At 32.4% G+C, this 14,444-nt stretch overlaps 1 protein-coding gene across 2 annotated transcripts in view; it reads left to right on the top strand.

Moving 5' to 3' along the window:
- The window catches only part of LOC130453300 (rho GTPase-activating protein 1), a 35,297-nt gene that overhangs the window by 13,889 nt on the left and 6,964 nt on the right, over positions 1-14,444 (top strand). Inside the window, exons 1-4 of one of the 2 annotated variants that reach the window (XM_056792961.1) lie at positions 3,242-3,393; positions 8,609-8,900; positions 10,642-10,959; positions 14,065-14,240. In XM_056792961.1, coding sequence (XP_056648939.1) covers positions 8,614-8,900; positions 10,642-10,959; positions 14,065-14,240 — 781 coding nt within the window. In that variant the 5' untranslated portion in view covers positions 3,242-3,393; positions 8,609-8,613. Of the gene's footprint in view, positions 1-3,241; positions 3,394-8,608; positions 8,901-10,641; positions 10,960-14,064; positions 14,241-14,444 lie in introns of those variants that run through there. The other variant, XM_056792960.1, reaches the window with a different exon arrangement.

Below are 14,444 nucleotides of genomic sequence, written 5' to 3'. Positions count from 1 at the left end.
ATTAGTTACGGGCTCAATATTTTACAATGCAAAAAATGCACAATTACTTGCCAATTGAAATCAAATCGATATCTTTTCCCGCATTTCGCAATAATTTGAGGGCATATTTACTGGAAAGTGCCTTTTACTCTATAAACGACTTCTATTCTAATGATATTGAATTCCGGACATTTTGGTTTAATTTTGCTACGGATTTATATACTAATTATTACCTATAATTTTGTTACTCATTGAAATTTTATTTTATTTGTTTTATATCTTTATTTAGTTATTTTTATGTTTGTTTTTTCAGTTTTTACAAGCTTTTGTCTTCAAATTGTAATAATTTTTTGGCAAATAAAGCATTTCTCTCTCTTAACTTTGCTAGTAAATTAGTCCGTGGGTCGTTCTGAAGTAATATTCGTTTCTTCTAGCGTTATCTATGGCTTAGTACTAAATAAGCTACTGATAAAGTTGCTTGATCAGCCATATTCTATGGTGTCTATCCCCTCGATCAATCTAGTAAGTAGACCATCCAGAAATAGCACAATGCTTTGAAAATGATCAACAAGAAGATGCATAATTCAATTTGTTATATTTTTTTTGTTATATATATATATATATATATATATATATATATATATATATATATATATATATAGAAAATTAATTAAAAACAGTAATCATCAACAGGATATGTTTATCATTAAACGATTAAAATATCTCCTGGAATACTAATAATTAAAATTATCACATTTAAGTAAAATCTATTTAAAAAACCTTGAAATCTTTACTAATATAAAGCTGGAAAGTTTGTTTTTCTGATTGAACACGCTTATTTCAGAAACTAATTGTTTGAGTGGTGAAATTATTTTATAATTAAATATTTTACATTATAGTGTATAAAAAATTTTTATATACATTTATCATCAAAATACGAGGGCAGTTTAATTTTGCAATGAGAAAATTATTTCTTAATGTAACCCTACACTAAATTGTCGATGCATGCAAGCATTGATGTATAATTTTCTATAATTAACCAACGTTAAGTTTGTTTCTACAGGCTGTTTCGAAATAGCACTCCAATCTCTCGGGAAATGATTATATAGGTGAATATAAAGACATAAGTTGGCATAACAAAACTTTCAAAAACGCTTCGTAAGTGAGTTATAGTGAACGACAGATTTTGCCCGGAATCCTGATCCACCAATAACACTGGTGGAGTGTTATACAAATACGAAAATATGAAAAAAATAATTGTAACACGTAAGATTCTTATGTTACGTTTATTAAAAAAATAATTTTACGTTTTTTTAAATCGTTCTATTGATAATATTTATAGTTTCCAACTAATAAACATGCTTCACATCTATTAACAACAAAAAAAATCGCGTTAAAGATCAATTAGCTCTACTTTTTTCTTTTATAAGGGGTTACACTTTCTATTATTAAAAACTAACAGTAATCACCCATCACGGCGGAATCCCATCGTCCTTAATACCCAATTGCCATTGTTCTTATATTTTAGTGGAACCTTTCATCCTGCTCATCACTGACAGCTCTCAAATTTTCGGGAAAAATTGTCACAACCCCAAATCACGTGCTAAATCATTTAACTCACTTTAAACAATCAAATGTGGTTTGCCGGAACTGGTACTTGGAGTAAAAATGGGGTCGGTGCATTGTTCTTCGGAGCTTCTTGCTAATACGCTCCAGTATCTTCTACACACAAACAATATTTTGCGGATCTAAAGGCGCAATCGGTACTGGTAAATCTTTGTTATGAAGAACATGTCGTATAGCAGATAGCAAATTTGGATACTCGATCTTGTGTTTTCCTTTCTTAGTTTAACGTTCAGTCTTTGTTAGACAAAAATAGCAATCGTCAAAATGGTTAATAGGTTCCCGCCATACCATTGGAAAGCATGCTTTTTTTCTTCCCATTCATCCACTGCTCCAATGACACCCCTCTGCTTGTCTTGGCCTCCAATTAAAGTACCAAAATATTCGAAAAAGGGTTTTTATTCACATTTTCGGAAAATGACCTGGCTTGCGATTTCATCATAAATTCTCCATAAATATGCGTTTGACTCGACATTTTCGTCTTTATGATCACTTTTGCACAGAGAACCACTTACTATTAAACTCAAGAGAATATTAATTTTTAATGTTATTTTTATGCTTATTATTCCGAATAATACAGTTCAGGTATTTTTTCGGCCATAAAATTTACCGATATTAACCGCCCCTTTATAAAATTACCTACCTGCTAATGTAAACAGGGATAATTAAGCTATTGAAAAGTGGTACGTGTAAGGGCTTAATAAATATTTTTTCCATTATTAGACGGGTATTTCCATTTTAAATAATAAAGGTCTCGCATGTGCTACGAAAATCTTGTCGGTCAATGTAATAAGAAGCCATATTGAAGTTCTGGTGTCTGAAATTTGTTTCGTCTCTACGTATTTTGAAATAGGTCTCAGATCTGTAGCTGTAATAGTTTTTACGTTAACTGATGTAAAATACAAAAAACTTTACTCCAAAATACACTTTTTTACGTTTGTACTAAAATAACTTTGTTAAATATCTTATAAATTTAAACGTACTAATAAAACTTACAGAAAATTTAATTCCGAAGAGAATGATGTGTTACGTTCTAGATGATATTAAGAAAATTATTTGCTTTTGTAATTTTCTGTAAGTTATATTTGAAAGTTTAATGCATTTATTAGGCATTTAACGAAGTTATTTTACTCCAAACGTAAAAAAGTGTATACAGATCTGAGACCTATTTTATTCAATTTTAAGGTCAAAATACGTATAGACCAAACAAATTTGCATAACAATTCCAGACACGAGACATTCAATATGGCTTTTTTTTGTCGACCAGTGTTAATGGTGGATCAGGAATCCGGGCGAAATCTATCGCTCACGCTAACGAAGCGTTTTTGGAAGTTTTGTTATACCAACTTTTTTCCTTATATTTATCTATAGAATTATTTCCTCAGAGATTGGAGTGCTATTCCGAAAAACCCGTATAAACAATTCGCAATTTTTGAGTTAATTTCGGGAGTAAATTTTGATGATAACGTTCAAAATCTACAATGCCTTCGCGTTTTTCATTCAAACGTGGTTTCAATAAATTACTTAATAATAATGTAACGTTTCTACCACTTGAAAGTATATGTATACGTCCTCTATTTGTTGTAGATAAAAATTCTAATAGATATATCAGGTAAACAGTTGAAAAAAACATGTTTGTTTGTATTCGCAGTCTACATTGTTATTAACAATAAACTTTGTGATGGTAGTGTAGTTTAGTAGTGCGGGATTTCAAAACATATCAAATTCGTCATCAGCATTACGGACACTAATCTAATTATTATTGTAGAATATTAGTCATAAAGATAATAGGTAAGAATTAATATTTTTGTGAGTATGAAGGTAATAAATGATATTTTTTTATATATAAATATATTTTTTGCAAATGCGAATTACAAATAAGTTCCTTATCAATGCAAATTCAATGGAACGTATTTTTCGGGTCATTATGATCCGAAATCAAATTCAGTAGCCTATCGTTATATTTTTTAATAATTTTCAAATCCTTTATTCATTTAGCTACAACTTGTGAATTTTTCAAATTTAGTTTGATCAATATTTTGGCAATTGTGAATACATTGTACAATACAATTCTTTTCATGCCACAGTCCCATATACAGGTTTGGAAACCAAGCCCAAACTCTATTCGCGAAAATTACTAAATGGGCGATATCTGTTAAAAAACCGTGGTAAAAGTTGTAGTGTTATAAATGTACTCATTGTTAAAATCCTATTCTGGTGGCCAATCAAACTCTTGAGCACCTTTTTGGTAGTTTCATGTAGATATTCAAGCCTCTCCCTCCAATCTTTAACTACATTCAGATTAATTGTTATCTCATGAGGCTGGGAAGTTAGACCTGACATCTGTAGACACAAAATTTTAGTGGTTTTTGAATTTGTTCCTTCCAGGCCACATAATAATAGATGTCCCGCTTTAAAAACCGATTGCATCTGACACCAACATATTCCCTGATGTTGAAATGGGTTATTCCAATTTTCGTCATTTCTAGACTGATTCTTGAACACAACTTTGTTCTAACCACCCAAACACGTTTAGGAAATAACGGAAATTACAAAAATAAAGAAAATCTTACCAAAATCACTAAAAACGCATAAAAAACTGAACACTCTTACATATTGTATTGTTGATCAACCGCTATAGAAGCCAAATTCAGCGCCATCTATTGATTCTAAGTGTTTGAAATAGCCATAGCGCGGCGCTGTTATCTAGAGATTCTAGAGTTGGACGTAGATAGGGCAAAAATGAAAATTTTGACATAAAGCATAATATAACCTAATATCGGTTAGTATCGAGTGTGTTATAAAGTGTTACCTAGGCTATAATTAAATTATTTCACGATAAACTTAAACAAGAATTAAAACATAGCGAAGAGGAACATGAAATCAAAATTTCATGCATATAATTAAATAGTGCCTGTTAAATCGAGTTAGGTATATCTGGTACTAATAAATCAATATGGTTGTTAGCTTCTTCGATAATTGCTGTTTTATTTTCATCTATAGGAATTTCAGGTTCATGTTTGTTTCTTATCAAAAATATCCGCATTATTTCCTCCAGGAGATAATATTTTTTACGTAAAATCAATCTACTGTACTTATACATCTAGAAAAACAGCTTATATTGTTTTCTTCTTAAGTTTTTTACAACTACTGTTCCATCTCGGGAATTTTAATTATTTTAGGACGTAGCCTTGCTGTTCAAGTTAATACTTTCTCTATTACCTGGTTTATAATGGCCTTACCATGCACACCTTTTTCCAGACTTTGTAACATTTTCTACACATTTCAATACCTACTACCTATAGAAGCTATATATCTCAATGTTATTCATACTTTTACTTCATTAGTAATTGCATGAATCCTGCTAGGAATCAAGGGTTAAGGACATGAAACATCATTAAAACGTGCAATTTCTTCGATGAAATACGAGATTGACTGATCAGCAGCCTACTGAAGAATAACTGAGTCCGACCATTTGGACTGATGGAATTGAAGGATCCGTATTTAATTATCAAAATTATTATTGAAGTTGGCTATACAATAGTTCTCAATGGAAAATCATCAAGGCGTTTTTTTTTTCATTTGTGAGGGCAAGAAACGATCCGATCATAGAGAAGGTATGGTAGAAGGTACCGGAGAAATGTGTAGCGATGCGCACAGAAATGGACCTGGATATAGGTCAACGGTTTTCATCTTCATCGTGTCATCACTCTTTTTGATTCGCACTCTTTTCGTCTGTCCACATTCATCTTACTTTCCAGATTTAGTACTGTGCGACTTCTGGCTCTTTAATATAATTCCTTGTATTAAGAAGGTCAAGACACAAAGAGGGAAACCATTCTGAAAGAATTTCTCCACAAATGTTTCTAGTCATGGAATAAACTTTGGGATATTGCTAGCCAGGAGAAGTATTTTTAAAATGATTTTATGTCACTTCTTTCCTTATTTTCCTCGTATTACCATTGATACATGACGGATTTGCCATAAGCGTTTAAACAGTTGTAATAAGATGTATATTTTTATAGCTATCGGAAAAGCAGATGTTTAATGTTAATGCAGTTTCATTACATAATATGAATTTTTAATCATATAACTTATTTTTTATTAACTTGTTGACGGGCTTGAATAAATATGAACCCAGTGCCATATTAGAAACACAGAAACTCGTATTCTTACTTGAAGGAACAAATAAAACGGCAAAAGTAAAAAATAATAAAGAATTTTGCCGCCTTCATGTAAGGTAACTAAATTCTATACAGGGTGTTAGAAAAAAAGGTGGTCCCGTCTCTAAGCTAGATAGAAAACTGAAAAATATTTGGGGTTCGCTCAGTAAAACATTTTCGTATCGCCATCCGTATTTAAGTAAAGGGCGTCGAAGAAAAAAAAATTATACATATTTTTTTGCCGCAAATACTGGCAACATTGTATTGAAATTTTATACGAATATGTTTGAAAAGCTGATACATCCAATGAATTTGTTTTTATGTCTATTATAGAAGGCGCTAGTTACACGGTTCGTACCAAGTACTATTGAACATTGACATTATAAAGTAATAACCGATGCTGGTATAAAGTATTGATAAAGTTATTAATTATTATTATTATTAATTAGTAATTAATGTGAATTGAAAATTTATGTCACGTAAATGAGACCCATTTTAAAAAATTGAGACTGATGGCTTTTGTTTAACAAAAATTCAGTCTAGTCAGTATAGTATCTTGTTTTTCAAAGTTAAATAAGTATGGACATTGAGCTATTTAAGGCATTAGTGTGAAACAAACAACAATTTGATGATAATGTATTGAAGTTCTGGGACTCAAACTGTTGTTTGTTTCACACTAAGGCCCCCAATAGCTGAGTATAATTATTTAACTTTGAATTTTACATGGCAATAGTATTTTCTCTCAGTTTGTCATGAAAAATTGTCATTCATTGATAGTTATGACGTCAATAATTACATTTCTGAAACCTTGGTATTTGTTAAATTAGATATTTTTAATCAAAATGTACTCAAATTTTGAATATACTGACATGTTTTTAACCTTAGGCGAGTGTTTAGGAAACTCCATTCGTTTCAAACAGCTACTGCACAAATACTATAATAGTGACAGAAACGTGTTTTGGAACGTGCATAGACAAGGTATCGTATTTCCAAACTCGATGAAATATCTAATACATATAATGAATGAGACGGCTTCTTTGAAATATTCGAGTGGGCATTATAAACACTTCTTTAAAACTCGCGCTGGCAAATCAGTTCTGCGGTCAGAACTCTTTGATACTGTTTATAGTTCTTCAAATAAAAATAGAAGTATAACATTTTGTAAGATATTGAAATTTACAAAGAATCAGTTTGTTAGACTTAACAGAAAAATACAACATGCATTTCCACTCAATACTTCATTAGACCATACAATTTTGCAATATATTACTCCTAAGGTGGAATCTGTATTGAAATAGCAGAATTTGAGTTAGATAAAGCCGTAAAAAAAAGCGACAGACGTTATTAGGTAGATGATGAGAAATAGGGTAGCCACACCATGTATATAACACATCACTTAATAAGTCGTGTGACTTTATTTTATTCATCAACGTAATCTCCTTCAAGAGCAATTATCCCAATGCTTCTCTAACTTCTCAATGCCGTACTTGTAGAAGCATTTGTCTTTTGCCTCAAAATAAGCTTCAGTTTCAGCAATTGCTTCTTAATTTGAGCCGAATTTCTTATTTGCGAGCGTTTTTTTGAGATCAGCTAATAGCCAGTAGTCACTAGGGGCCATGTCTGGACTATAAGGTGAATGGGGAAGCAATTAGAAGTGTAATTGATTTAATTTAACCATCATTATCATCGACCTGTGAATTGGTGCTTTGTCTTGGTGAAATAGTGATTTTTTCTTCGACATATGAAGCCGTTTTTCCTTGTTTAAGCATTCAAACGATCCAACAACTTTGTACCATTTGTTATTGATTATATGTCCCTTTTGGAAATACTCGATGAACAATATTCCATGCGCATCCATCCCAAAATACTGAAGCCATAACCTTCCCAGCTGACTTTTGATTCCGGAATGAATTGATGGATCCATTTTTATCCATTGTTACATATCGACGTAAAGAATCTGATTTAATACGTGCGAACATGACCAAACATTGTTCTGAATCATCAACACATTGTTGTTTTTTTCGACTGTAAGTAAACGGGGCACCCACTTTAAGAAAAGCTATTTCATGGTCAAATGTTCATACATAATTGTAACCACACGGCCTCAGCTATCTCATGCAATTTCAATTTACGATTAGATCTAACTAATTTGGGGACATTTTTTGTTTTCTGTAGTAACCACCCCAATTAACGACCAGAACGTTCATCATCATCGGTGTTTGTACAACCACGTTTAAATTCAGTAAACCAATAACAATTGGTTCTTTTCGATGGAGCAGAGCCCGGATGAAACATTTGAAGCCATTGCTGACCTTGTACAGTATTTTTTTTTTTTCATTAAGAAGCAATAACAAATGAACACACGAAATTGTTTTGTATTCTTTGTTTTGAAAACAAAAAAAGTCGCTTCACTTGAATGGCTGCCATTTTTTTCTGACCGATCGAAATACCATGAAATTTTTCATATAGTATTTTGAAATTTGGTACCTCATAAACGTCATATGAATTTGACAATAGCACCGCCACCTGTGTCTGTCACACGACTTATTGAGTGATGTAATATAACAACTTCGGTTATTCCTTATTATGCTAAATACTTAGGATGAAAAATTTTATTGAGAAATGACTTCTTTATCATTTTTTTAGTTTCACAGACGTAGTACAATAAACATAATATTTATATTTTTGTTAGAAATTATGACATTTGTAATACTGGAAACCAAGCATTTACTAGTTACCTGATTTAGTTGTTAACGTAGTGTATATTTCATGAATTCCATAGTGGGAATAGAGGCCTCTTATTTAATCACTTATTCCATCTAATCATTCAACGTTTGTTTCAGTTGAAATGATTCAGGCTGAATCAAATAGTATGGGCTCGCCTATTTCCGATTTTACCGACGATAATTTCGAAGAAGAATTAGCCGAAGCGTGTGAAGAAAATTTGGATAGTCTGATGTTTTGTTCTAACTCGTATCCCGAAGTTGGTGATAATGCTTCCGAAAAATTTTCAGAAATTTCGAAATACGGAATTGTCGACGTAAAAGGTGATGATTCCGATGGAAGGAAGATCATTGTTGTTTACGCTTGTAAATTGCCTCAGATTAAAGAGATTGATCATGTGTTGTTATTAAGGTGAGTTTTGCTATATATCTCTGTTATATAAAAAATGATTCGATTTTTTTCAATAATATTCATTGGAGTACGAAGATGATTCTTACAGAGAAAAAAATTAAAAAAAATTCCTGAAAAAGTATTAAAACACTTTTCTATCTTCTAAAGTGTTAGTTGGGAAGGTTCAGGGAAGGCAAAACAATTGAGTGACTTTACTATCAAATGTTGTGTGTTGAACTAAAATCAAAAGTATGTATGTAATACTATTATGAAATTAATAAATGATGGAACTGAAGGAGTTTACTTCGTGGACGCTCCTGGTGGTACAGAAAAAACTTAATTAAAATCTTAATCGATTAATTTGATATATGATAAAAAATACAAATAATAACCTAAATTTTAATAAAAAAATGTACATTATGTATCCCGAAGATCTATTATTCGTTATTCAAACATTAACATTCGGTCTTAATTTTAACAGAAACAAACGAATTGGGTTAATTCCATTATACATTTTGTAAAAGATTATCGATGTTTTCTAAATATAATTGATTGGTTCTTGTGCTTTAAGTCACTGTAGATTTCAAAAAAGTTGGATAGAGTCACTTTTTCGATTGGGAAACTTTGTTTTTTTTTTGTTATACACTCACAGCGCTATAAATTCACATTTAATTGAAAATTTGTTTAGTTGATTCTATTATAAAAAAGTTAATCTTATCAAGCAATTAATTCTAACCTTTTTTTTGAAAATTGTTAATCGTCGTGGAAACTCATCCACAATGCAATCCTAGTCAAAAATCCAAGGATCCTACAAGAGCAGGGATTATGACAAATCCTTCTTTTCTTTCCGAGGGTTCTGAGAAAACGGATACCATGGAACCCACTATCCCTAAAGCATTGGTTCCTATTGATGTCTAAGCTCTGACCAGTGCTTTTGATGAAGGCTGCAACATCAATAGTGAGGAGAACAAAAAAAGAGAAATCCAAGGCTACTGATTCGGTGTTCAGGGCTTAACGGCTCCGAATTCTAAGGTGTTTCGATCTCCAACCCTCCACCCAGGGATTCCATGCCGGAGGTCTAGATAAAACCTGTTAAGAGACTCCGACTATTGAATGAGTTGGCTCCCAAAGCAGTAAAACAGTTAATTCGTCGTTGAAACTCGGCTACAATCCAAATTTCCATGGATATAGTTTTTTTTTTCGAGATTTGGAAATTGGTAGGAATGTAGGGCAGAAAAATTTTGGAAGTGATCTATGTAACAAAAAAGTTTGGGAACCAATGATTTAAAGGAAAACACTAAACTGGAATTTTTTACGAATCCTTTTAATGAACAAATGCGAACAGTAATTAAACGTAATTAAATCGTAACCTCCTGCTTTACCTACACTAGTATTGTTCTTCATTCTATTAATGCTTTTCTGTTTTTTGTTCATCATTTAAAGTTTTGATAATAACATGTTTCCCTAAAAAAGTTTAAAAGTAGCTAATCTGTATATTAACACTTACATTAAATTACCAGTTTTCTAAGAATTTCAGATACCACAATATAAACAACTGGTGAAAAATCACACTGTACAGATAATGTTACTTACACTGATGTGTAATCTTAATTTTCCTGAATTTTATTTGAAGTAAAAGCGGACTTCAATCTAAAGACTGAGTCACGTAATGGAAGACTTCCACCGATTCTACTATAGATTATTTTGATATATGTTACATGAACTGCTACGCTTAGGTATTTTAATATTTTTCTTATTTCAGTTATTTGAAGTATACGTTAGAAAGTTATGTGAAACAAGACTATAGCTTAATATATTTCCACTATGGACTGACCAGCAAAAATAAACCATCATTCGGTTGGTTAATACAGGCATACAAAGCATTCGACAGGAATTACAAGAAAAATTTGAAGGCGTTATATCTAGTCCATCCAACAAGCTTCCTCAAATTCGTTTCGCAAGTTTTTAGGCCTCTTATCAGTGCCAAATTTGGAAAAAAACTTAACTATATCCACAGACTAAAAGAACTGAACGCTTTTATCCCAATTGAAAAATTAGATATTCCAAGTGAAGTCATAGAGTAAGTTTACGCATATTTATTTTATCGATTGTAGTATTTGTACTTAGTAATAAGTTTATTATTTTTTAAAGTACCAAGGCGCGATTTCTAAATATATTTTTCGATTTGTGGAATTAAGTTAAATAACAATTCAACTTAATTTCTATAATATGCATATATTTTTTACATATTAAAACAAACTACATATTATATATTTCTTATCAATTTTTTTTCATGCTCAAACCATGAACTGAATACATGATCCTCGATATGATCACATCTTTCAACAAAAATTTGTAGTGTGTTCAAAACTTGCTGGATCAGTATGATCAACGTCATTTTAATTAACGTCATCGTTATCCATATTCTGATTAACTATGTCGATGATTTCAGCACAAGTTAGTGGTCCAGTAGTAGCTAGACCTTCATCACATGTCACATAATCTTCAAATTGCACTTCTATGTTTTGAAGTTTATTCCAGTCAGATTCATGTCCGGCTCAAGAGGTTCTTCCGAAGCTTCTTCTTGTGGCATCTAAAATCCAAAGCTTTTGAAGCAATTTGATATTGTAGTTTTAGATATATTTTTCCAAGCCTTGTCTATCATCCTAATTGCATGCAATACATTAATAGATAAAGATGACTGTTTTTCCACGTTTGTTATTAGTTTTCTAACAACTTTATTTTTTTAAGCTTTTTATTATTCCTTGATCTAAGTGCTGTTGCTTAGATGTTGTATTGGGTGAAAAAAATTTAACTTTCACTGCTTTCAATGGCGGAATTATGTTGTAAGCTGCACAGGGCCGTTTTTTCCATCTCCGATCACTTTGTGCAGACGCTACACAGGCAGATGAAACCGGGCAAGCATTGTAGGCGACTGCGAAGCTCTCGCACTACACACTTCGTCATTTTTGACATTCAGGCGTCAGTCGGCTACAGCCACGTACACATGTCCGCCATTATAGATGCTCCCGCCAACTGTGAATTGCGAATTCGTTTTCTATAGGCTGAATGCAATAGTGCTGCAGAAATCCATCGGAGAAAGAGTCGTGTGTATGGGGAAAACTTCATGAGTGATGGTATTGTGCGTGAATGGTGTCGAAAGTTTATATTTGACCGTAATGATGAAGGGGACCAAGGATGCAAATCTGTCGTTTCAGATGACCAGGTTCAACGAGTTGACAGAATGGTTAAAGAAAACCGCAGATTCACTATTATTGCTTTGTCTACGGAATTTCCAGAAGTTTCAAGGTTTGTTTTGTACTCTATTGTTACTGAACGGCTAGGCTATATTGGCGGCAACTTTCTTTGAAGAGGATATTGAAAAGGTTGTCCACAGATATGACAAATGTCTCAATCTCTTCGGTGATTATGTCAAAAAGTAACTGTAAGTGTACCAAACTTTTGGTAATAAAATTATCGGAGGTTGAAAAATACGGCCGTCGTATTTTTCGTTTCTGCTCAATCATTTTCTTGTCGACTGTAATGAGCCATCCTTTGAATATTTCGGCTGTCATCCAGGATTTCTTTCGTCGGCATTAAAGACATCTTTTGGTTCATAATCCTGTAATAAACTGTGTGTATATCAAAATTAATACCTTCGTTTAAATTTGGTTATGGTAGTTTTAGATTTTCTCAATTAAAATACAATCAATTCAATCATTTTAGTTATTGTCCCCAACGTATTTAAACATTCTAAAAACTGAAAATACTCCCTTTAGCATCCCTCTCTTTAACCTTATATTAGAATAGGAATTCGGCAAACAATTTTTGTTGTTCAGCTTAACATCTCAAAACATTCGCCCAAGTTAAGATTTTCACACATGTGTATAAATAAAGGGTCTCCCAAAATTAACGCATGATTTGAATTAAATAGAAAACGCTGTTTTTAGTCTTTTAAATGAATTTTTTTTATTAAATCATAAAGTACATAGGCTAGGGTTATATATGAAATAACACCTCTTGGCATATACATATTCGCTTGTCAAAATTTCTTTGGTGCAGCCTTGAATCTTCTCCTTTGTTGCACACGTGATTGTATACCCCATAAAAAGAAATATAATGTTAAATCAGACAATCTAGGAGGCCAATTCTCACCACCGAAATAACAGAGTACACAATCGAGAAATGTCTCATACAGAGACTGCCCCGATTGCTCACACGAGTCGCGTTGGTGTCAGGCTACGTGTAACTTGGGCAGTACGTTGGCGCCAAGGTCATTTCCCTCTCCGTTATCCCTTCTCATGTGTTAGAGACTAATGGCGTCGTGTCAGTAGCTTATGCTCAGTGGCTGTCTCTGTCAGTTAATCAGTTTCCGACACATTTGAGTTCTTTCCTGTACCCTACACTTCAACCGCAAAAATAATCTGACTGTCCCGTTTTTAAGCAAAGTTTTTATGGCCAGCCTAGATATCGAGCACCAGTCACTGCTTGACCAGCCTCATTTTCAAAAAATTATGGCCCAATTATGTCTCCAGCCCAAAATGCATACCGAACATGTGACATGTTTGTGGATGCACTTGTTATTCAACAATCGCATGGGGATTCTTAGAACTCCAAAAGCGGAAATTTTGGCAATAACAAACCGTTCAAGGTGAAAATGTGTTCGTCGCTGAAATTGATTTTGCTCGTAATATCTCTGTAATTCTCTTCGCTGTGTATGGTAATTAGGCTTCAGTTAATGCTGAGTTAATTGAATTTGGTAAGCAAGGAGACGCAGATCTTTAAAGTATATATGTTGTAGAGAGCTTCTTGCAATTTGCGATTCTTGCCCACGAGTAGAAATATTGACATTTTAACGACTTGTTTTTGGACGGCCAGTATGTTTGGCATCTCTAATTGTCTCCTGGATTTTTGTAATTAATTTCTTCAAAGTTGACGAAGTTAAAACATTATATGAGCCATATTTTGTATGAAATTTACATTTTTATTTTTGGAATATTGTTTAATATTGTGGTTGTAACGTGTAACGCTCCAATTTTACCAACCCTAAACTATTATCTATCGATTTGTTTTTTTTGGGTTATCAACAATTTACTATAGTAAATAACGGCAAATTTAAATCTTGCCTTCATTACCCAATAGCGTGTATTTTCATAGGAACAGTTCAAATTTTATTTTATTTTAGGCATGATAAAAAACTTGGTGGAGAAGTACCTGCACCTTCAATACCAGATGGTCTGTATGAACCAGTTTCACAGACCCAACAGTTTGGAGTGACATTACAATATATTAGAGATCAATATAATGTTATCATCCCACCTGTAGTTACACAATGTATAGAATATTTAGATCAACCTGATGGTGAGTAAGAATGATACATTTTTTAGATTGTTCTATATTATTTATTAAATCCTGTAGCAATTATACAAATTCGAAATTGAAGTTCAAATTGTATATAATAATCTTGAGTATTGTGCTTCTATATCAGATCTCCAGCTCACCTTCAAGTTCAATAGTTGTTATGAAAATATATGATATGCATACTTGAAAAATTTTATCTCCTAT

The sequence above is a fragment of the Diorhabda sublineata genome, chromosome 2, assembly GCF_026230105.1.
Source record: "Diorhabda sublineata isolate icDioSubl1.1 chromosome 2, icDioSubl1.1, whole genome shotgun sequence".
NCBI lineage: Eukaryota > Metazoa > Arthropoda > Insecta > Coleoptera > Chrysomelidae > Diorhabda > Diorhabda sublineata.
The sequence above is the reverse complement of the archived record's forward strand: the minus strand, read 5'-3'. Positions and strand labels throughout refer to the sequence as shown.